The sequence below is a fragment of the Phoxinus phoxinus genome (assembly GCF_949152265.1).
Source record: "Phoxinus phoxinus genome assembly, chromosome: 12".
NCBI lineage: Eukaryota > Metazoa > Chordata > Actinopteri > Cypriniformes > Leuciscidae > Phoxinus > Phoxinus phoxinus.
Window position 1 is genome coordinate 16,004,243 of NC_136887.1, and position 21,537 is coordinate 16,025,779.

At 39.1% G+C, this 21,537-nt stretch overlaps 1 protein-coding gene across 2 annotated transcripts; it reads right to left on the reverse strand.

The window, feature by feature from the left end:
• Window positions 1–613: 613 nt before the first annotated feature.
• smad5 (SMAD family member 5) lies at window positions 614–21,085 on the reverse strand. Of its 2 annotated transcripts, none has more exons than XM_079629953.1 (7): window positions 20,636–21,085; window positions 10,452–11,207; window positions 9,406–9,663; window positions 7,921–8,034; window positions 5,042–5,263; window positions 2,493–2,749; window positions 614–2,023 (listed from the first exon to the last, which is right to left on the reverse strand). In XM_079629953.1, exons 2-7 carry the CDS (start codon window positions 10,852–10,854, stop codon window positions 1,880–1,882), a joined length of 1,398 nt encoding a protein of 465 aa, XP_079486079.1. In that variant the 5' UTR covers window positions 10,855–11,207; window positions 20,636–21,085; the 3' UTR covers window positions 614–1,879. The 2 variants fall into 2 exon arrangements, with proteins under 2 accessions (XP_079486079.1, XP_079486080.1); XM_079629954.1 differs by having other exon boundaries at window positions 775–2,023; window positions 20,475–20,652.
• Window positions 21,086–21,537: the final 452 nt, after the last annotated feature.

A 21,537-nucleotide genomic window follows, 5' to 3' on the forward strand; every position in this document is an offset into this window, starting at 1 on the left:
ACAGTCAGGAATGATTGAATTATTAATTCAACATATATAAATGAACATAAAAAGGTTAAATAAAAACATTAAAATATTTACAATTATTAACACATTTTACAGCATTCTTTTCAAACATAAAATTGAAAAAATATATATAAAAAATAATTATCATAGGTTAAATTCCATTAAAGGATAATTTGGTTTAAAAGGTTTTTTTTTTTTTTAAAAGAGGTTTAAAAAAAAAAACAGTTCGAAAACAGTTTAAATGACGTAATTGCGTCAATACCCATGTCCTCAGTCCATATATTCTGTCATTTTTTTTACTCTATGTTTTTATGGTGTATCTATTAATGGCTGCAACTAACAATATATAGCTTATAACCAACTATTCGCTCATAAACATAAGTAAATTAGAACAAAAATATAATTTGCATGTACATAAATTAATACTAAAATTAATTTACATATATTGGATTCAATATGTGCGTGCGAGAACGCGCATGACAATCGTGCACATCAGAGCCCTTTCTTTCTATGGCTCTGGTGCACATTACCGTGAGTGAGCGCGGCGGGGAATCTGTTAGAGCTGTCAAGTAATCTGTCAGTTTTTGTTATTACCTTTTTATTATTTACGCATCGGGTTGGTACATTCATAAAACGATACAGTTCGTTCAGATGCTATTTAGTTGTAATTTACAAATGTACATTGTTTTTTATTACTGGTTATTTTAGGGTTTCCTTGATACAGAGTAAAAACTACACAAGTACTGACTGAGTAATATACACTAACAACGTGTAGGGTTAGGTTTAATTGCTTGTAATTGTGCATACTTTACAGTTATTTCTATAGTAAGTGCATGCAACATGCATGTATTACAAGTAAAACAAAGTGTAATACCTTATTATTTTGGAGAGACTGTCTGCAATGCTCCTCAAATTGGTGAGGTCTAAATTGTGATTTTAACAGAAACGCCTTGTACTAAAAATACTACTTGTCCAGTAGAGGGAACCAAATAACAGACATCATGGTCCAGTTCAGTCTCCATGCCCACGGATTCCACTTTTAGGAGTTTGTATAGAAAACACAATCATGCAGCGCTAATGAAATACAAATCTACTATACGTGTAAACTGTACCTTTGCAATTTTGTGTTTTCTATATTCTTGATTTATAAACTGCAGTGCAAGGACACATTCCACTAAACACTAAAAGCTGACATCTCAGTCTTTATATGTAATATGTACTTTTTAGAGAATAACAGCTTTTTGAATTATCATAATATATATAAAAAACATGTCAAATTACCATGAATTTATCAGATAAAAGAACTTTATTTAAAAGCAGTAACTTTGATTTGCCTTAAGGCTTAAGGCAACAGATGCTATAAAAAGGAAACATTTGTAATGAGCTTTGAGTCTAACAGTAAACATATAAAGGGGGAAATGCCTTGTGAATAACAGGGATTAGACATAGCAATTAAAAAGATTCTCATAGAACTAGGAAATTGCCATTTTCAACTGGTGTAAAGTGAAGTAGAGATACATGAAAGCATGTCAAATTCATCTACTAGATTACCTACAGTTAGAGAAAATCAGTCATACAAGCATAATTTTAAAACAATTGAATGCAAAAAACAAACAAACATGAAGGCAATTGCTAAAGCAGTAGTTAGTCCATTTTGTGTCACTGCCTAGAATTTTCCTCTGCCAGGTGTGCTTGTGGCCCCAGTTCATTCTTCTCGTTCTGATCGCTGCAGGATTCGGTAACCCTTCTGCAGGTAGTGTAAACAGTTCAGCCCTTAAGACCTCATTTTCTTTCAAAAGTGAAAAAAAAGAAGAAAAATGCTAAAAAAACAAAAAACAAACAAAAAATCCTCCCAGCCCAGAGGGGCCCATCATTATGAGACAGAAGAGATGGGGTTCAGAGGAGAACCCATTTGTGTAAGGACTTTATCCAGCCACTGGAGGGGACCGTGGAGATGCACTTCTATCCAGCAAGGTGTGCTCGTCACGTCTTGTCTGTGATACTCTGCGCCCCAGCCCTAAACAAATAAATTAGAAACAAGTTAGATTTTTTACATTTATTCCAAAAAATTAACTAAAGGGTTAATTCAAAGCGCACATAAAAAAATGTATCGCACAAACCAATCCCATCCAATCATAGTGTGATGGATCCAAGCATTGCCTCTCACGTGACTTTCTCCCATTCATTCTCAATTACCCCCCACGCTTTAGGGTGTCTGTTAAAACTCAATGAGAGCAGAGGAGGCACAAGACACACGGACTCTCACTGTAACTCTACTTGCTGGTGTCGCTGTTGGTCATTGTTACTTTAGAAAAACAAGTGATTTATACACTTTTTAATATCACATTTCATACTTTTTGCATTGTTTTATATTTGTAATATGGATTAATTTTCTCATCCAATTTTCTAAGGCACTACTGCCTCTTGCCTGCTTGAAGGAAATGCCCCTGGTTCTTCCTCCCTGAACTTTCAATGGTGAATCGTACCTTTACAAAGCTCATGCGGATGGTGCACATCTTGGTGAGCTCGTAGACGGCCTCAAAACCATGGTTGACAGACTGAGCAAGCAGCTGAGCAAATTCTTGGTTGTTGAAGATCTTGAGGCTGCAGCCGCTGGGGATTTTGCAGACAGTTGTGGGGTGGAAGCCATGATGATAGTTGCAGTTCCGACTCTGGACGAAAATGCTGGTGTCACTCAGACACTCTGCGTACACTTCTCCTCCGACATAATACAGGTGGACACCTGAGGGGTCAAATACAGGAAAGATGTTTTACTGATATATTTTATTATAGAGAAACTCAAAAACAAATTCAATTATTGTAGGTTTTCCTGTGATCTAATTCCATAGTGAATCATAACAGTCCAACAATGATTCATCATTGTAATCAAACACATTCTCTTTGAGAACATTTATTTACCTTGTTAGGTGTGAAGATGAGGAATTGTTATTGTAATATTAGCACACAATTGTCTTATTCAACCAGGTCACCCACCATGAATCATCTGAAAGCTTTTAAAGGGCCATACAGCACGATAACTATAATAGTTCCAATTCTATAGAATAGGGAAGTCCACACAACAGCTATAAAAACAACACAGAGGAACAGAGCGTTTTTCCAACGGCTTTTTTCCAGAACAATAAAACAGATAATCAGAATGCACACGCTTCAGCATTTAAAGGCACACTGTGCAAGAATTGTACCTTAATATAGCAGCCTCAAAGTCATTTAGATGGTAAACAAACTCGTAGTAGGGCGAATCATCCCGAAAGCAAAGCCTGGGGGGGACGCCGCTGGAAAAACCAGCAATGCAAGTTTGAGAGGTGGCCCCCCAACAAATCTCGCGAGAATCACGACTTGCTTTACGGCACGACGTCACATACATCAACAATCTATGAAACAGCCTCTATGACAGACACTAGCACGCATTTCAGAAGTGAATCATGGCAGAGTCGACGAAGAAAACGCGGTCGGAAGAGTCAAGGAAAAGAAAACGAGAAACTGACCGCATGAGGAACCGGACAAGAGTCTCACTCGATCAGGCTTTCACTCGTTGGCAAAAGCTAAAAAGCAGCAATGGATGCAACAGCGATGCTGACCTGGCGTTCGTGTTGATGGACTAGTAGACATCTTCGGAGACTATCTGTGCCGGTTCGTGGTCCGATGCTTTGTAACGCGTTGTGTCAGGAGGAAAAATAGGGATAGCTCACAGATGAAGTTATTACAGAGGCCAGACAGACTCACGGAGGCGATTGGCATCTCACAACTTGCACTTTATTCCCCAATCGAACTCGTGTAATGGCGCTTTTCCACTGCATGGTACGGTACGGTTCGGTACGGCACGGCACGCTTTGGCGCTTTTCCACTGCATGGTACGGTACGGCTCGGTTCGGTACGGCTCACTTATGGCGCATTTCCACTGCATGGTACGGTACGGTACGGCTCGCTTCGGCTCGCTTTAAATGGTACCACCTCTGTTGAGGTTCCAAGCGTACCGTACCGATACTAAATGTGACGTGAAAACACTGCAGATCACTGATTGGTCAGTCACTTCAGCGTCATTGTATTTGCGATACGAGACACTAAACCCGCTATATTTAAATAGCCAGACAACAGCCAACGCGGTAGCACCTGTTTTTAGAGTTTTTACTTGACAAAAAAAGTTTTTAAAAAATCAAACAAGAAATGGCTGAGTCGTGGTCAGTGGACGAGGTGCAGACGTTCCTCTCGTTGGTTGCCGAGGAGCGGAAGTAGCACAGCTCTTAGCCGCACACGGCTACCACCGGACCTACAACTTAACGATCAGTCCCACCCACTTTGAAGCGGCACTAACTGCAGTGGAAAAGCAACCGAGCTAAAGCGAACCGAACCGTGCCGTACCGAGTCGACTCGTACCATGCAGTGGAAAAGCGAAGCGAGCCGAACCGTTCCGCGCCGTGATGAACCGTACCGAGCCGTACCATGCAGTGGAAAAGCGCCATAACTGTCTGTCACACATTCTACCGTCCACAGCGTTACTTGATAAACAAAAATAGGATAAGAATGAGCATCAAACAGAAATAACCTGGCGCCGCATACATGGGGTGTTCGAGGCGCACATAAAATACAAACTGCCGACAGTTCAACAGAGCGCGTGCAGCTCTTAAAGGGGCTACACTTTATTTCCACTCGTTACAGCTTCCATCCTACTGAACAGGTACCGGTATATAGATTAATTGAATTAGCTTTTAATTTAATATTTTCAGTTTACACATTCATTTTAGTTGGGAAAAAAAATTCTTCATTTTTATTTAGATAAAATATTTCTAAATAGTTAATCGATTTTCAGTTTTAGTTCAGTTAGTAATTTTTGTATATTTTACTATATTTAAATATTTCTTATAATACTATTTGATTTCAGCTTTATTTCATCATCTAAAATATTTTGTTAGACGACAGCAGAGCTTTCACCTCCCACACTGGGTTTCATAACTCCTACTGGTTTTCCAGGACTGAGTGAAATGGAGCACTTTGTGCATTATAACTGCATGCATACCTTTGCCAATGTGGCGGCGGGTGTTTTCAATGGTGGAGTTGCGATTGACGTTAGAGAGCAGGCCCAGGCAGAAGCGGTTCTTGTTGTTGGATGGGTCGGTGAATCCATCAACCAGAACGCTGGTGGAGGAAGCGTGGTAAGCCTCTCCCACACGATTATTCAGCTCATAGTACACAATAGAGCACCAATGACTGGGCTCTTCATACTCCACTGGCTGCACATCTGAAAGAGGAAAATAAAACAAGACCTTGAGCTTAAGCCATCTATTGTTTCAACTCGCTCAGATACTTCACCACATCAGCTAGATAAACATACTGGAGAGATTAGAGGGGGATACCTGCCAAAGGGATTTAGCAGTTACAACAAGCAAACGGTGTTAGAAATTCAGGATGCCCAAGTCATGATGACAATGTTTTTAACTCCAGAAGTTGTTAGTGTGACTTGCCATTTTTGAGTAACATGCGTGATGAGCTTTGTCAATTTTGTGACCTACAATCGGACTGTCTGGCTTTACACAATTGCCATGCACAGGTTTTATTTTGGTCTGCCACAAAACAGTTGTGTTTTCAAAGTGCCAGGTTGCTACAATGAGTGCTTCTGAGAAAAAAGTAGTCATTTAATTTGCTAAACGCCCCCAAATGTTATGTACAAAGAGTGAACTGTTGTTGGTCATTTTACAAGTCATTTCTAGGGCTGGGTTTGAATCAATTCTTCTTTTGATGAACCAATACAGATTCTTAAATTTAAACAATCTAACTGTTTTTTTATTTAAAATTTACAAAATTTATATAATCAGCAAGTTCATCATGAATCTATCTTCCAAACCTACGCATAAACGAGAGAAGTAGCTCCGGCTGCAATGTCCTTCCGCAAAACTGATGCAGTTCTCTTTATTAACCGCTAAAGCGGCAAAAGTTACAGTGTGTACCTTTAAATCCTAAGATTGAGCTTTTAGTTAAAGCGGTTTTCAGTTGAAGTATGGACAACACTTCACTAAACATTTGACGTGCTCCAACCATTCAATAAATTGCCATAAGCTTGGTGCTTTTGATATGGCGCGGCTCGAAATGGCTGTTATTTCAAATAGCGTAGCATATTTTAAACTAATCGGTTAACCGGTTTCAACCGGCTAATGAGGCTCGGTGGTCGGTCAAGAATTTTTTTAGTTTTCGCCATCCCTATTTGAAACAAATTTGCATTATGCCAGCCTATAGTCTTCATTGACTGCCCCCGAACAGCATCTACTTTGACCCTCAAACACTGTAGCTGTAGCCCGGAAAAGTTTGTGTTGTCGAGATGACGCTGTTTTCTGCACTGTGAAATAGGGCTGAACGATTTTGGAAAATAATCTAATTGCGATTATTTTTACCAATATTGCGATTGCGATTTAATATGCGATTATTTTTTAAGCTCTTTATCTTTTATATTATTCAACAAACACAAGCAATAAATCATTGTAAAATATGGATGAGAATCTTTAGGAACCTCATGAGCCGATCAACTTTTTTTATTTATTAATTAATCTTATTAATAAAACTTCAAATATTTATTTCATTACATATGTAATTATAAGTTGGCTACTTTTAAAAATAATTACACATTTAAAAACGAAATTAATACACTTACATGTTAAGAAATTTAAATAGGCTATATCAACGAATATCTTCAAAACATAAAAGCTATCAATAAAGCGGGGAAAAAACATTACAAGCAATAAACAAAGAGTGCTTTCAGTACGATAAGCTGCTTCACACTAATGCACAGATCTCTTTTGAAATATAAGATGTGGTTTGTCCTGTCTGTTTAATAACTGACTGTTTACATTAATTTCGCGTCATAAACGCATTTTGAGATGCAAGTACACGTAGACAGAGTCGCTCACAGCCGCATGTGAGAGCGCTCTTCACAAAGCGGGCGTGAGTATTTGAAATTGAAAGCAGCTTTTGTCGATGGTTTTCATATTTTTATTTTTAATATATAAGCCAACTGCATTCCAAAATACATACGATGCCTTTATAGAGCATTTGTAAGGAAAATACCGGCGGGCGAGACCGCGCACTACTAGTGAAAGCGCGAGTATTTCACAGCGCATATGTGCCATACGATCTAGTAGTACAATGAAGCCCGCGAATGTCCAATTCGCTTCAACTTTTCCGAACTGTATGAAAGACTATTTTTCTGAAGGTTCGAGTGTGTGTGTGTGTGTGTGTGTGTGACAGAGGAATTAGAAGCAAGCAGCATACGGTTGTTAAAAAGCGCACGCAGCGTCATCACGCATCTGTGTTTAAAACTAAGCTCAGACTCGATTCTGAAATTATCTGAATCATTGAAGATAATCTATAACACAATCACATAAATTAAACAAACTGTTCTTTCCTGGAGCCTATGCCAGGCCTATATGCGTAGCGTGCCAAGTTGATGCATCATCTGCAGTGCAGACTGCTTTACGATCGCGTGTCACGTGACCAGAGTCTAATCATCAAATCGCGATATTATCGCAAATGCAATTAATCGTTCAGCCCTACTGTGAAAGCAAATCCACTTTGCAGGCTCGAATTGATACCGTAAAACCAATGCCATTTTTATGGTCCTTATCACTGCATATACAAGTGTTGAGGAAGTGTTGAATTCAGATATGACAATGTGCGTTTCGTTTCCGACACGCACTGTAAGTGGAAGACCAATCACAACAGCCTGGGCCGTCTCAAGCGTTTCAAATTGTATGCCTTTATTCAAAAGTCTGCTTTGACCTTTGGCTATGACAAATACTACCGAAATGAACAAGCTACATGATGAAACTCAGATTTGTGGGAGTTCTTTATATGTTCTTTGATATCACACCTAGACCACTTTTGATTAGGATGTTAATAGTTTCTTACCCCCTCTGGGCATGTTCTGAGGAACCAAGCTGCTGCTGCCAGTCTCCATGGACTGAGACCCGTCCTGTCCCATCTGCTCATCTGGAGGCATGTAGGCAGGAGGAGGGGTATCAGCTGGTAAAAAGACACCAGAGAGAGAGAGTGGTCAGACGATGAAGCCTGCTGCAAACAAATGTGCTTCCACTGCAATCCCCTAGAGCCTCAATTGTGATTATTCTTTACAGGAAGCTGCTTCACATCTTATGGAAACCTTTTAGTCTCAGATTTCACAAATCCCTTACATCAAACACCCACCATACATATATTCAAGATGTGGAAACAATCAGAGAAACAAACAACCACTTAAAGAGAAGCTTTTTGTTGACTGTATAATCCGAGCAAGTGTGAATACATGATTGCAGGGTTGTTTATTATTTGGACATACATATTGCTTTAGAAGTGTTTGTTTTACCATCTATGCATGCAACCACTGAATGTCCCATAGAACAGCAAATTGCATTCAAATACAATCTCTTCCAGAAACTGATTATAGTAAAAAAACCAAACAAAAAAAAAAACACCTCCGGCTCTAAATAAATCCTTGGAAGATGTTATCTAATGCAAGAAGAATTTTAAAAAGGGTTTGATAAGTTAATGTTACCATGTTTCCAGACAAATTCAATGAAGCCAAAGGAAAAGAGCACTGTCACATTGCTCGTCTGGTGGATCAGCTATATCAGATTGTTGTTTTTTACATGAACAAATAAAACAACATTATGGTGTTTTTCCGTTTTTTGCTGTAAAAAAACCTGATCAATCTTACACTACCATTTAAAAGTTGGGTCAGTAATTAAAGAAAAAATGTCTTTGAAAAAAGTCTCTTATGCTCATCAAGGCTAATATTGTGAAATACTAATACATTATTTTCACACAGTAATGTTTAAATGTTGATGCTGTTGCAACCACACCAGTGATTATCCCACTAAAGACTGCTGTTGCCACAAAAAGGACCTTATATTGTATAAGTTATATTCACAATGTGCATGCCATATACGTCAAAGATTCAAGTACTTTGATTGTTTAATCACTGAAGCAGATCAGATGCTGCAATGAATCGAGCAATTTCTATGAATAAATCCAGCTTTAGTTCTAACCCACAGTGCTATAAAACATTGTTGCCCTTCTGCCTGAGTGCACCCAGCCTACGGATGCAGGCATCAGCAAATCACTCTGATGCAGAATACAGGAAGTGCGGGCCAGTGCCAAGTGATGGGCACCCACCAGCAGGACTGAAGTCCCTGGGCTTTAGTGTGCTGCTTAGCTGGCATTTCCATTGTTTACTGACAGGAATCGACAGTGCACAACTCACCGTCATATCACGGGTTAATCATTCAGCGTCACGCATCCATTTGCGATTGCAGCGGCAAAGAAAATGAAAATATCAGTTTGCCACTGGCAAAAATATCCTGAAAGGTCTATCAATATCTTGACTGGTGTTGTGTGTACCTGGGAGCTGGAAGGGGCTGGATGGCCCAGAGCTTGCAGGAGAGTTGGGGTAGGTGCCACTGCTGGCGGGAGACGGAGGGTAGGGCGAGTTTGGAGAGATGGGGAAGGAGCTCCCTCCGCTGTGTTGCTGGAAAGACTCTGGAAAGGTGGCGTTTAGAGGCATGTGAGGCTCATTGTGACTCAGGTTGCGGAACTGCACTAGAAGACTGTGCTGAGGGTTGAACTCGCTGTGTCGTGGCACCAAAACTGGAGGAAGCACTGAGAAAAGATTGATAACATTTTAAACATCCTAACAGATCATTCTGACATTCTATTTTAAATATTTATGGCAAAAAAAAACAGCATCCTTGACATCTGTGTGTCAATTGGCTGGCTCGGGCTCCAAGGTAATAGCTAAGGCACAACAGATCAGTTTTCCAGCTTCAACAGAAATGCGTTTTCTCTCCTGAGTGACATGTGATATCTGCCCTTGAAGAGCTCAATACAGTGTACATCTCAATCTAAGCAGAGGGCAACAGAGGTTACAGAGATCAGAGGGCCTCTGGAGGCTAAAGATATCTGATAGTCAACACGGTCTATACCACTGGATATGCCGAGTAAAAGACAGGCCGCATATCCTCACAGGGTACATATATGTTGACCAATCTTTGTCTGATTTTTGTTTGCTTACTGTCAACGGTAGCTTCTCAAAAGAAAACACTGAGTTGACAGACAGATGAAATCAGTCGATAAGGATTTAATGATGTGTGATTGGTCAAATGAGTTTTAACACTGTTCATCAAAAAATATTAAATTGCTGAGACTAAATAGCGCTTGGTTGAAAAATACACTAATATTCAAAAGTTTGGGGTAAGCAAGTTTAAGTTTTTTTTATTGCAAAGATTCATTGGATTGATGAAAAGTGACAGTAAAGAAAAAATGCTGTTCTTTGGAATTCATCAAAGAAAACTCAAATGCAGCGTTTCCACAAAACTAAGCAGTATAAGAAGAAATACTATAACAAGACTTATGTCACGAGTAATATGAACACACCAGTCATGACTTACCTGGACTTTCAACTCTTTTGTAGTGATATGGGTTGATACACACTTCTTTCTGTTTGGAACCGAACGGATATTCGCACACCTCGAGGGGTTTGAGCTCGTGATGGGACTGCAGGTCAGGCCAGCGCCACACACGGCAGTAGATGACGTGAGGGAGGCCTTTCCTGTGGGACACCTGTAGCCGCCCGTCCAGCGACCGGGGGATGGTCACACATTTGCTGGGCTGCCCAGGACTGCTGAGTGCCTTTTCCAAGTCCTCCATGGCACCCTTTTTCTTCTTCAGTTTCTTCACCAGAGCATCCACAGCCTTTTCCGCCCATTTTTCCTCCTCGTCACCCTGCTTCCATCCCAGCAACCGCTTCACCGCCGGGCTGGTGAAGGAGAACAGACTGGACATGGAGGTCATAGTGCCGAGCTGCACCAGGAAGTGGGATCTGAAGCTCTCTCGACCAGCAGTGTGCCAGGAAGATGATTATGTGTGTGTTTGTGTATATGGGGGGGGCGGGGAGTGTACAAGCTTAGCCTTGCAGGACCAAGGACAGGAAGTTGAGGCAGGACGCAGCTGCTGGTGCTCAGGGCTCAGGAAGGCCTGCAGTGAAGCAGGGGGTGGAACTGGGTCACAACCACTCCGAAAATTAGTGTAAAGGGCAATTGAGGAATTAAGGCTGAAAATACAGATGAGACAGCTATTAGATATTAGAGACTAATCCATGCCAGTTATGGATCGTGGCCAGAGGTTGAAACTTCAAGAAGGGGCACCTGCAACAAAAAGAGAAACTGACATTAGTTTGGAAATAAAATATGTGTAGGCAGTTTATAATGATGACAAATATCTGACAGGAGAGACTTGAGACATAAAATGGTGAAATGGTGACTACAGCCAACTTAATTTATTTACAATTAGACAAAAGCTTTGAAATAAGCATAACTGAAAATCAAGATATTTCTTATTTTAATGCACCTGATCATCAAAATATGTTTGTATCTTAAAAAAAACCTGGATATATGAGGTATGCCTCATTTTAAAAAGTGTAGTTTCTAGACCTAAAAAATGAATGTAAATTATCCAGTAAATCACAAACGACTGGAAAAGTCATGTAAATTCAGACTGGGATCCCTGAAGAAAATGTAGCTGAAATTTGATTAATAACTACTTTAGTTTCTTATTTTAATTTATGCACACTCCTAGCTACTGCACATTGAAACAAACACAAACTGTCATTATACCAAATAGCCTATATGAGTCTTCAAATATTGTTGTGGACAATGGAAGGTCTTGGAGTCACAAAGGTTGTTGAGAACTCCTGATCTAAGATATAAACTATCCCTATGCATTCACATAAATTTTAACTTAAAATTGATATGGACAGAAAAATAAATAAGTACATAGCCTTTTACGGATGACGAAAAATGACCCTCCAGCTATTCAGCTCTACACAGTTGTTAATAACGGGTTAAGATTATATAATCCAATGTTTGGACAATACAATTAGACTCCTTACGAGTTTTTGACCAAACATTTAAAACCACAATATTACTGCCCACAATGATAATAAAAAAATACATAAAAACACAGTGTCCAAAGGATGTGCACAAAAAGCTACCAGCTATTAATTTATAAAAACAACACACGTACGCGCACATCTGGGGTCTTGCAGATAACTGTTAGGATGTACCCATCTTCCATGTGTTATGGTGAACTACAACAGACTCATTGTGTTGGATCTGTAAGCAACAGCCTCCCGCTGCCCCACCCAGGGAGCTCCCAGGGCGAGAGTGAGCGGGAGCACAGCACAGCTGTTGAAAATGCTGCACATGTAACCAGGACAGAGAGGATATAAGACCTCTGAGAGGCACTTCCTGTAGCCACTTCCTTTCCCCTTGACCTCTTCAGCTGCCAAACATCAGCCTATTGGCTCTTCGGGACAAAATGTTACTATTCAAAGCACTCCCCACTCCCAGACCACTATGGTGTTTGTCCTGTCAAAACCACACCATGCTTTATGTAAAACAAGAATGATGGATCAGTAATCATTATTAGTGAAATGTAAAGTTAAGATGGGCGAGCAACAGCTGAACATCTACAAAAATTAAGTAAAGTAGGTAATCTCTTCACATTTTGCCATCAGTGTTAGTACAACAGAGTTGCCCCTATATTGTTCAAGCCCTGTTTGCGTACAGGCACGTATATACAACGGAAGCAGGAGCTCTCAAACAAGCTCTGACATTAATAGCACAAGCTTTAATTGACATGTCATTGTCTTCCACCAGGAGTACAAATCAAATTGTGCAGTTCATAAGATAAAAGGTGTTATTATTAGATCACAAAGGCTGCAATTCAGTTAAATAAATATATACGTTGCAGGTTTCAGAGTAAAGCACAGTGCTTTAATTATTTACATGCATGCAGGTTACTAGTTTCTTTCTCCTCAGAGCAGCTCCGTTCACAGTACATGCTCCACTCGAACTCAATGGTTTAGGTAGGCCGGTAGGTCATTTAGGTGGCGATGTATTTCCCAATTGCAATAAACGATATTATTGTAAATAATTCTTTTAATGCTTAAGAATATTTATATACTGAAAATGCTGTCAAAAAATAAATAAATAAAAATAATAAATTAACATGTTCTAACAAAAAGATAACAATTAACAAGTAGGAAAAAACACCTGCAAATGCAGCGACGGGACTTGTATGAAGTTTTTGTCCTTCTACAGATTTTTCCCTGACCTTTTCTCAGTGAAGGGTGCACACTTTTGCTGAAAAACACAAACCTTACTTAGTCGTCAGATATTCATATGAGCAAAGGCACATCTGCATCATCAGGCCATATCTGCTGATAAAACTTCATTATTTTCCTCAAAATTCTACAAACAATACCCCATAATGACAACGTGAAAGGTTTGTTTGAAATCTTTGCAAATGTATTAAAAATAAAAACCGGGAAAACAAATCACATCAGCCTTTGCTTTGACACTCAAAATTGAGCTCAGGTGCATCCTGTTTCCACTGATCATCCCTGGGATGTTTCTACAACTTGATTGGAGTCCACCTGTGGTAAATTCAGTTGATATGACATGATTTGGAAAGGCACACACCTGTCTATAAGGTCCCACAGTTAACAGTGCACAAACCAAGCCATGGAATTGTCTGTAGACCTCCGAGACGGGATTGTTTCAAGGCGCAGATCTGGGAAAGGGTACAGAAAAATGTCTGCAGCATTGAAGGTCTCAATGAGCACAGTGGCCTCCATTATCTGTAAATGGAAGAAGTTTGGAACCACCAGGACTCTTCCTAGAGCTGACCGCCCGGCCAAACTGAGCGATCGGGGGAGAAGGGCCTTAAGCCCAATTTATACTTCTGCGTCGAACTCATGCCGTAGCTACGTCGTAGGCAGTGTGTAGCACGGCGTACCCTCCCTGACGTGCACCTATCCAAAAAGGTAACAGCGCATCAATTCTACGCGGAAACAAGCGCTGCGATTGGTCTGCAAGAACCCCTCCCTTGGGTTTTACAAGCATGTGTAATTGCGTGTCAACGTGGAAAACTTACGCTTCCGGCGTAGGTTCGATGCAGAAGTATAAATCAGCCTTTAGTCTGGGAGGTGACCAAGAACCCAATACTCTGACAGAGCTCAAGCATTTCTCTGTGGAGAGAGGAGAACCTTCCAGAAGAAGCAACCATCTCTGAGACACTCCACCAATGTATGGTCGAGTGGCCAGACGGAAGCCACTCCTCAGTAAAAGGCACATGACAGCCCGCCTGGAGTTTGCCAAAAGGCACCTGAACTCTTTGGCCTGAATGGCAAGCGTCATGTCTGGAGGAAACCAGGCACCGCTCATCACCTGGCCAGTACCATCCCTACAGTGTGAAGCATGGTGGTGGCAGCATCATGCTGTGGGGATGTTTTTCAGCGGCAGGAACTGGGAGACTAGTCAGGATCGAGGGAAAGATGAATGCAGCAATACAGAGACATCCTTGATGAAAACCTGCTCCAGAGCGCTCTGGACCTCAGACTGGGGCGAGGGTTCATCTTCCAACTGGACAACGACCCTAAGCACACAGCCAAGATAACAAAGGAGTGGCTACGGGACAACTCTGTGAATGTCCTTGAGTGGCCCAGCCAGAGCCCAGACTTGAACCTGAGCCCAGACTTGAACCCGATTGAACATCTCTGGAGAGATCTGAAAATGGCTGTGCACTTTATTCCTGTGAAGGCAAAGCTGAATTTTCAGCATCATTACTCCAGTCTTCAGTATCACATGATCCTTCAGAAATCATTCTAATATGCTGATTTGGAGCTTAAGATACATTTATTATGATTATGAATGCTGAAAACAGTTGTGCTACTTAATATTTTTTTGGAAACTGTGAAACTTTTTTCAGGATTCTTTGAACAGAACATTAAAAAGAACAGCATTTTTCTTTGAAATAGCAATCGTTTGTAATAAATAAAAATCTTGTCTCTCTTTTAATCAATTTAATGCATCCTTCTGAATGATTGTGCTAAATTATTTTTAAAAATGGATCCCAAAGTTCAGCTCTGGTTAAACTGAAAATTAAATCCAAAAATTGTATGGTAGTTCTACTAGCAAGTAATGGGGATATGTATTTCAAGGGTTTAAAGTTTTAAAAATAAACATTCAAATGCATTTAAAAATTAAATCAAATTAGGCTAATTCTTTAAAATTTGCCAAAAAAATTGCATTTGCAGTAAGACCAATGCTTGCATACAAGAATGGGTATGTGTCAAATGTTTACTGGAGATGTATTAAGTCACACGACAAAAAAAAACACTCATTACTGTAGAAATACCAAGTGGAGGTAAGTGTCAACTTCATACCCCGTTCGTCATTGACATATTTTTTAGGGATGTAAACATTCCTCTTCTTGGATACTTGCAGAATGCACATAATATTTCATAGCTACTATGATAGGAGCTGACAGGCATACAGAAAAGCTATTTTCATACTAGGCTGACGGAAACATGTATAATTTGCCGCTGTACCTTGGCTTAAAAAAAGCAACATGTCAAATAAGCTGCCCATGTACTATGTTTTAAAAAAAAATTAAAGATTTTTTTGTGGTAGGTAGCCTAATGTATGATAAGCCACATTTGCTGGTAAATTGTGCCAAGAGCGTAACGTATTAAAACTCATTATTTTAAAGTCTGATCAATGGCAAATCGATAATGGTAAAAATAAATCTAGAGATTGAATTCCTGAAATCTTCCTGAGATTATGTTCAATGGGCAAGCAATCAGCTTGTAACCAGCACACTCTGTCTTTATTGCTGAGGGACTGATGATAACAAAGCTTTAACAATAGGAAGTACAGGACTAAGATCAGCAATATAGAGGCTCAATACACAAACACACACTTCCCTGTTCCCTATCTCCATCCTGCCTTCACACTCAGCTGCTCCACTTGCAAAATAAGAAGCACAGAAAGCATTACCCGTATTGATTTTTCTAGCCGTCACTAAAGCCTCCCACTTAAAGCTTTTACTCTTTCTGTGCTCTTATTTCATGGCGAGGAAGCAATTTTGCTTTAAAAAGCGAAGAAGAAATGTTTGGCGTGAGTCTAATAATGTCATTAAAATGAAAATGGACAGTCATCTGCTTCATCCCAAATAATGAAAATAATGTTAAGATTCTGACCACAGCCGCAACATGATTATCAGAAGATGTGCATCTTAATGCTGCTTCGTAATTATGATATACATTCAAGGGCAGTCCCATTTGCAAAATTACACATGAAATCAGCCTTCTAAATCATAATGGAGTCACATTTTGACACTAATGTAGAGCTCCAGACCAAGGAAGAGGCGCTTTTATTCTCTACTGGATCAATTGATTTATTACAAGGACTGTCGTGCAGTCGCAATGCCTCTAGTGGGCTTCAACCCATGCATTATCCTTAAAATCAAATTACGTATACAATTAGGTATAATAGCCAGATTGAAAGAGCCATCTAACATTTCAGTGACATTTAAGAGCACGACAGAGGCAAGACAGACTTACAATTTTATCAGTTCGACTATGATAAGACAAATACGGCTTTCTTACAAACCCAGAACAAGATCATTTCTCTTTTTTTGTAAATAGGGTCACACCCATCTTAGACGAAGATGCAGTCGTTACGAGGGGGGCTGTTTAATTGCTTGACACCATCCAGTCTCTCCATCCCTGGAGCCTTACATCGTAGACACTAATAGATAGACCATCTTTATGTTGCACATAAACAATAACCACCCTATTGTTCTCACTGGCTCAAACACTATCAAGAATGCAGAGAAAAACACATTTCTAATGATATACATCTTCAATGCATTACATTCGATTCAACTGATATTATTCATGATCAGGTAACAGCTTAAGATCGACAACAGATGTGAGCACTCACATGAACATCTATGCGTGACAGATGTTACACGTTGGCAGATATTCAGAGACTCAATGGAAACAAATTCTGCTATTGCAAAAACTAAGCGCTATACAGACTAAAACTGTAGAAGCAAAGTACGACCCGATTTTTTAACCAAATATATCATCTACTTAAATGCTTGATCATGTGGCATACTCAATGGGTCTCATTCACTAACCGTGCGCAAGTAATGATTTGTGCGTATGAACATTTTTACGAACAAATCATGATTAATTAATAACATTTGTTCTAAATGTAGGAACAACTGAAACCACACATACACAAAAATCTCTGGGTGGTCTTACAAACCGGTTTAGATGAAATTTTAAACGTACATGTTACATGCTATTATTTATATATATACACATATACATATATAGGCTATGTGTGTGTGTGTGTGTGTGTGTGTGTGTGTGTGTGTGTGTGTGTGTGTGTGTGTGTGTAGTATACACAAACATTACTGTATGTGTGCCTTCCCTAATTTCATAACGACATCACCACACTTGTGACACGCACGTATGAGGATTTGTACGCCTCAAATAAAATTTGTTATTTGAATATTTTGTTATAAGTTATTTGAAACCGACTACAAAACTGTAAAGATGAAAATGGCATCGTGTTCATCAGCATTTCGTTGTTTCCACGGCTCATTAACAAATCATTTAATTAAACTAATAGTAACAATACAATTACAAATTATTTTAATAATTTGTAAGCAATTTATCCATGTAAAGCACTTTGAATTACCATTGTGTATGAAATGTGCTATATAAATAAACTTGCCTAATAATATCACTAAAATTGTATAGGCCTAATAACAGTCTTTAGGTTTGCACAAATCAGTCATCTGTGAAAATCAAATGTAGCTTCAAAATTCAACTTAAGTACAACAACTTGTTCAACAAGAAATACGGATTCTTCTACTTTTTTCACTGTCATTAATGTTTGTATGGTCAACAAGAAAATGATTAAGCCAGTACATTAAGATAGTTGATAGGCTACCGTTATCAGCTTTTGTTGAGGTAGATTCATCTCAATGTCTCAGAGAATGCGTCTTTAATGCAGCGACAGATGCCAAAAGCTCAGTAGGTTTTTGCTTTCACTTTGACTTTCATGAAATAAGCGTGTTTACATGCACGCTCGTAACTTATTGTCTTAATAAACGGTTTAAGCATAAACCGATTGACAGCTCGATTTTTGCCCCATACCCCGATTTCTCCCGACATGTAAACATTAACCTGCGTTCTTTGGGCTTATTGAAGTGTGTATACGTGATAGGCTATATATGACAGGAAAGCTTCCTCACTGCGCATCCAAGCTTGGTAGCTATAGGAAGGAGGAAATATATAGCAATCTCCAACTCATTCTTGACCAAAGAAATTTAGGATAATGAGGATATGAGGATGTGTCAGTAAGTTTTCCGCTGACATGTTGAAATACTAACTAATATCGTCGATATAGCTGTGCAAAAAGATGCAGATATACAGCGGGTTAATCAGAGGTCTATATTTGTAATAGGTTTTTGTGTGTGAACTTGTTTAGAGGATGGCACACTTGGCATTGCTCTAGGATCTTGCTGTCCTATTGAGCATCATGTTTACTGAGAGAGACGAAAGGAAAGCCCTTATATGGACATGGTTTTGGCATGTTATATTAAAATTTCTAACCTCGGGCACGCGGTCGCTCATTCAGAATACTCCAAATTCATTAACGTAAGCACAAATCCATGTGCGTAATCTGCGTATATTATGCACGTGTTGTGAATTAGTCGGAATAAATACAAATAATCCAAGCAATTATTAATGAATGAGACCCATTGTAAGGTTTATTTTCATTCACTGGCTATTTATTGTTATGTATATGTACATTGTTAATCTTGTTTACCAACCCAGACTGTTTTTAAAAAGTGAGCAGAGTAAGACCTTTAAGTAAGACAGTTAAAGGGATAGTTACCCTAAAAAATTCTGTCATCGTTTACTCGCCCTTAAGTTGTTCCAAACCTGTATGAGTTTCATTCTTGTGTGTAATATAAAAGAAGATATTTTGAAGAATGTCTGTAAGCAGACAGTTGATGGACCCACACTGACTTCCATAGTATGGAAAAAGTATAAGAGTCAATGGGGTCCATCAAAATATCTGCTTTTGTGTTCAGCAGAAGAAAGAAATTCATACAGGTTTGCAACAACTTGAGGGTGAACAACTGTCCCTTTAAGTAAGTTAAGACAGCCGTAAAATATATTTATGCAACCCCATGCAAAAAAAACTAAAAAAACCCAGCAATATTACACTTACAAATCAGAATCTTACTATGTGATGCATGAAAGCCAGGAACATGGTGATGCTGCGCTTTAAATGCACTCCATCTCTGTTAACATGTTACAAGCTGACCGTTTCTAAACCTCCCCTCTGTCAAGGTCAAAAACAAGCTGAGGGCTTACAAATGCTGTTTCTACAAAGGATTGACATTGATACTTTAAAAAAGAAAGTAATTTAAAGTGTAGCATCTGTCATTGTGCCTCAAGGCCAGGGAAAACCTTCCTTTTGAAGCTCTTTATCTAAGGTTCAAGGAACACTCCAACAACAAACAAGTCTCAGAACACATTAACGATATTTAAACCCCAAAACAAACAAAAAACACCTATTTATATCTTGACAACAATCTTCATCCTCACAACTGCTTCAATTATGAACTTTGAGAAGGACACTGTGGATATTTCCAAAGACTGCAAGTGTGGATGAATGATAAAAGCGAGATCAAATGCTCATCACACCAGCTCAAATGCTCGACCAAAGAGAAAAAAACGTAAACTTTACCACTCAGATGAACGATTTGGTCGCTAAACGATAAACAAAGCTCTGTGAATGTGCTTTCACGGGGTTAATATCAGACAGACTCACTAACTGTCCCTCAAAACCGAGGCAGCTGCCCATCTAGACAGCATCTTGGGGCATCACAAGCACGTTTAGAAAGTTTGAGCCAAGGAAGAACACTAGTTTTTGAGATTATAAAGCCCCATAATGCTGTCTGAGTGGGCAGAAGCACACTAGGTTTTGAGACACAGCCAGAAAGACACGCCACGACACGCACATCTCTCCTCACAAGAATGCGAACAGTCACTTTCTTCTACTACACACCAATTATTATTAAATACACTGTTGTTTATTTGATCCTCGTGGGGTTTTTTATGTAAATATGTGCGGATCAGAGATAAACCGTAAATATGTATTGGCTCAATAAACGAGAGGAGTGAAGCTAAGCTACATTTTAGCCACAACTTTGTGGAATTGAGTTCAAAACATGGGTATTAATTTTAAATTTAAACCGCTTTTATTTTTTGATAACATTATCCGTTTGCAAAACTTTCTAAAATCACAACGATACATTTTTGCTTATATTTTCGTTTCGTTTGTTTTTCTCTATTGTGTAAAAACTTAACTTACTGCTAGCCGAGTTGCTACATAGCCAGTTAGCCATTTACATTTGCGGTTTAATTAAACCCAAATAACAATTACAAACTCAAAATGCTGCATATAACATGTTATACATATTTAAATATCATTTGTATAAAATGTAAATATACTTCGTTCACGTGTTTTCCTCACCTCATTCGTACAAAAATGAAAAGAAAAACCCAGCAAGGAAACTTTTTCAATCACTTCTCAACACCCCCTGCGGAAAAGCCACCATCCCTACTGGAATAAAGTTGATAAGTGACCGCTGAACCGTCTTTATCGGCTATATGTATTATCATTAGATTGCATACCTTTCATGAAATGGTGTAGCGTCTGTCGACCTTTGCTCTGTTTAACAGACACCGACATGAAGGAGTTTTTTTTCCCCTTCTTTCCTGCCTCTCTTTCCCTCGTCTCTCTCTCTCTCACCCGTCCTGGCGTCAAACAGACTGGAGGCGAAGCACATTAGTGCATATCCATCCGCCCATTTGACAACCGACCACTCTTCTTCTGAGCTCTGTTAGCTCAGTGCACTTGAGATGATCAAAAGGAAGATGTCTGTGATAAATGGAGTATAGTATTATGTGTGAGTATGATGGTATCTCTATTGTGCCTGTAAGATGGACAACACCAGAAGGCATTTACTAAGAGGAAAATGCCTGTTCTAATTAGATCAGAAGGCACTAGGCTATATGATGGCGAAAGTAATTGTAAGTGATACAGTTAGGCTACCTCTATTGCAATTCACAGTTTCTTAGTATGTGCATTTATTGCTGTGTCGGGCCCCATATAGCCTATAGCTTACCTAGTATGGTTTTCATGTTTCCAAAAGACAGATATCATTGAATTATACAATAAAAAATAAAAATGTCGTCAATTCTGACCGAACGAAGTGAATAAAATGTAGCCTAATTTACACCTGGGTTTGGTTGGCAATTTATAAAACACGCGGCAATGCATTTCTAACACAGTATTAGGCTATTTTAGGCATGTTATTATTTTGATATTTTAAAACGGGCTTTTGTTATTTTATTACTTTCAACATTAGGCGCTAGGCTTATTTTATGGGCCTATACATCTATTTATGTGAAAATTATGTGACAAAAAAATGTATGTGTACAGCATATAATCAAACTTGTCATGAGCGAATACCACATACATTCAGGTCTATAGTCTACTCTAGATATAAAGGCGGAAGGATACAGTTGGTTGC

What these genes read in the sequence shown, in the direction of transcription:
- smad5 (XM_079629953.1), bottom strand. Translation starts at nt 10,854, where the DNA reads ATGACCTCCATGTCCAGTCTGTTCTCCTTCACCAGCCCGGCGGTGAAG. An exon ending in CAAAAGAGTTGAAAGTCCAG is followed by an intron (nt 9,664 to 10,451) that starts GTAAGTCATGAC and finishes ATCTTTTCTCAG; the next exon opens with TGCTTCCTCCAGTTTTGGTG. An exon ending in CAGCCCCTTCCAGCTCCCAG is followed by an intron (nt 8,035 to 9,405) that starts GTACACACAACA and finishes TCTTTTTACCAG; the next exon opens with CTGATACCCCTCCTCCTGCC.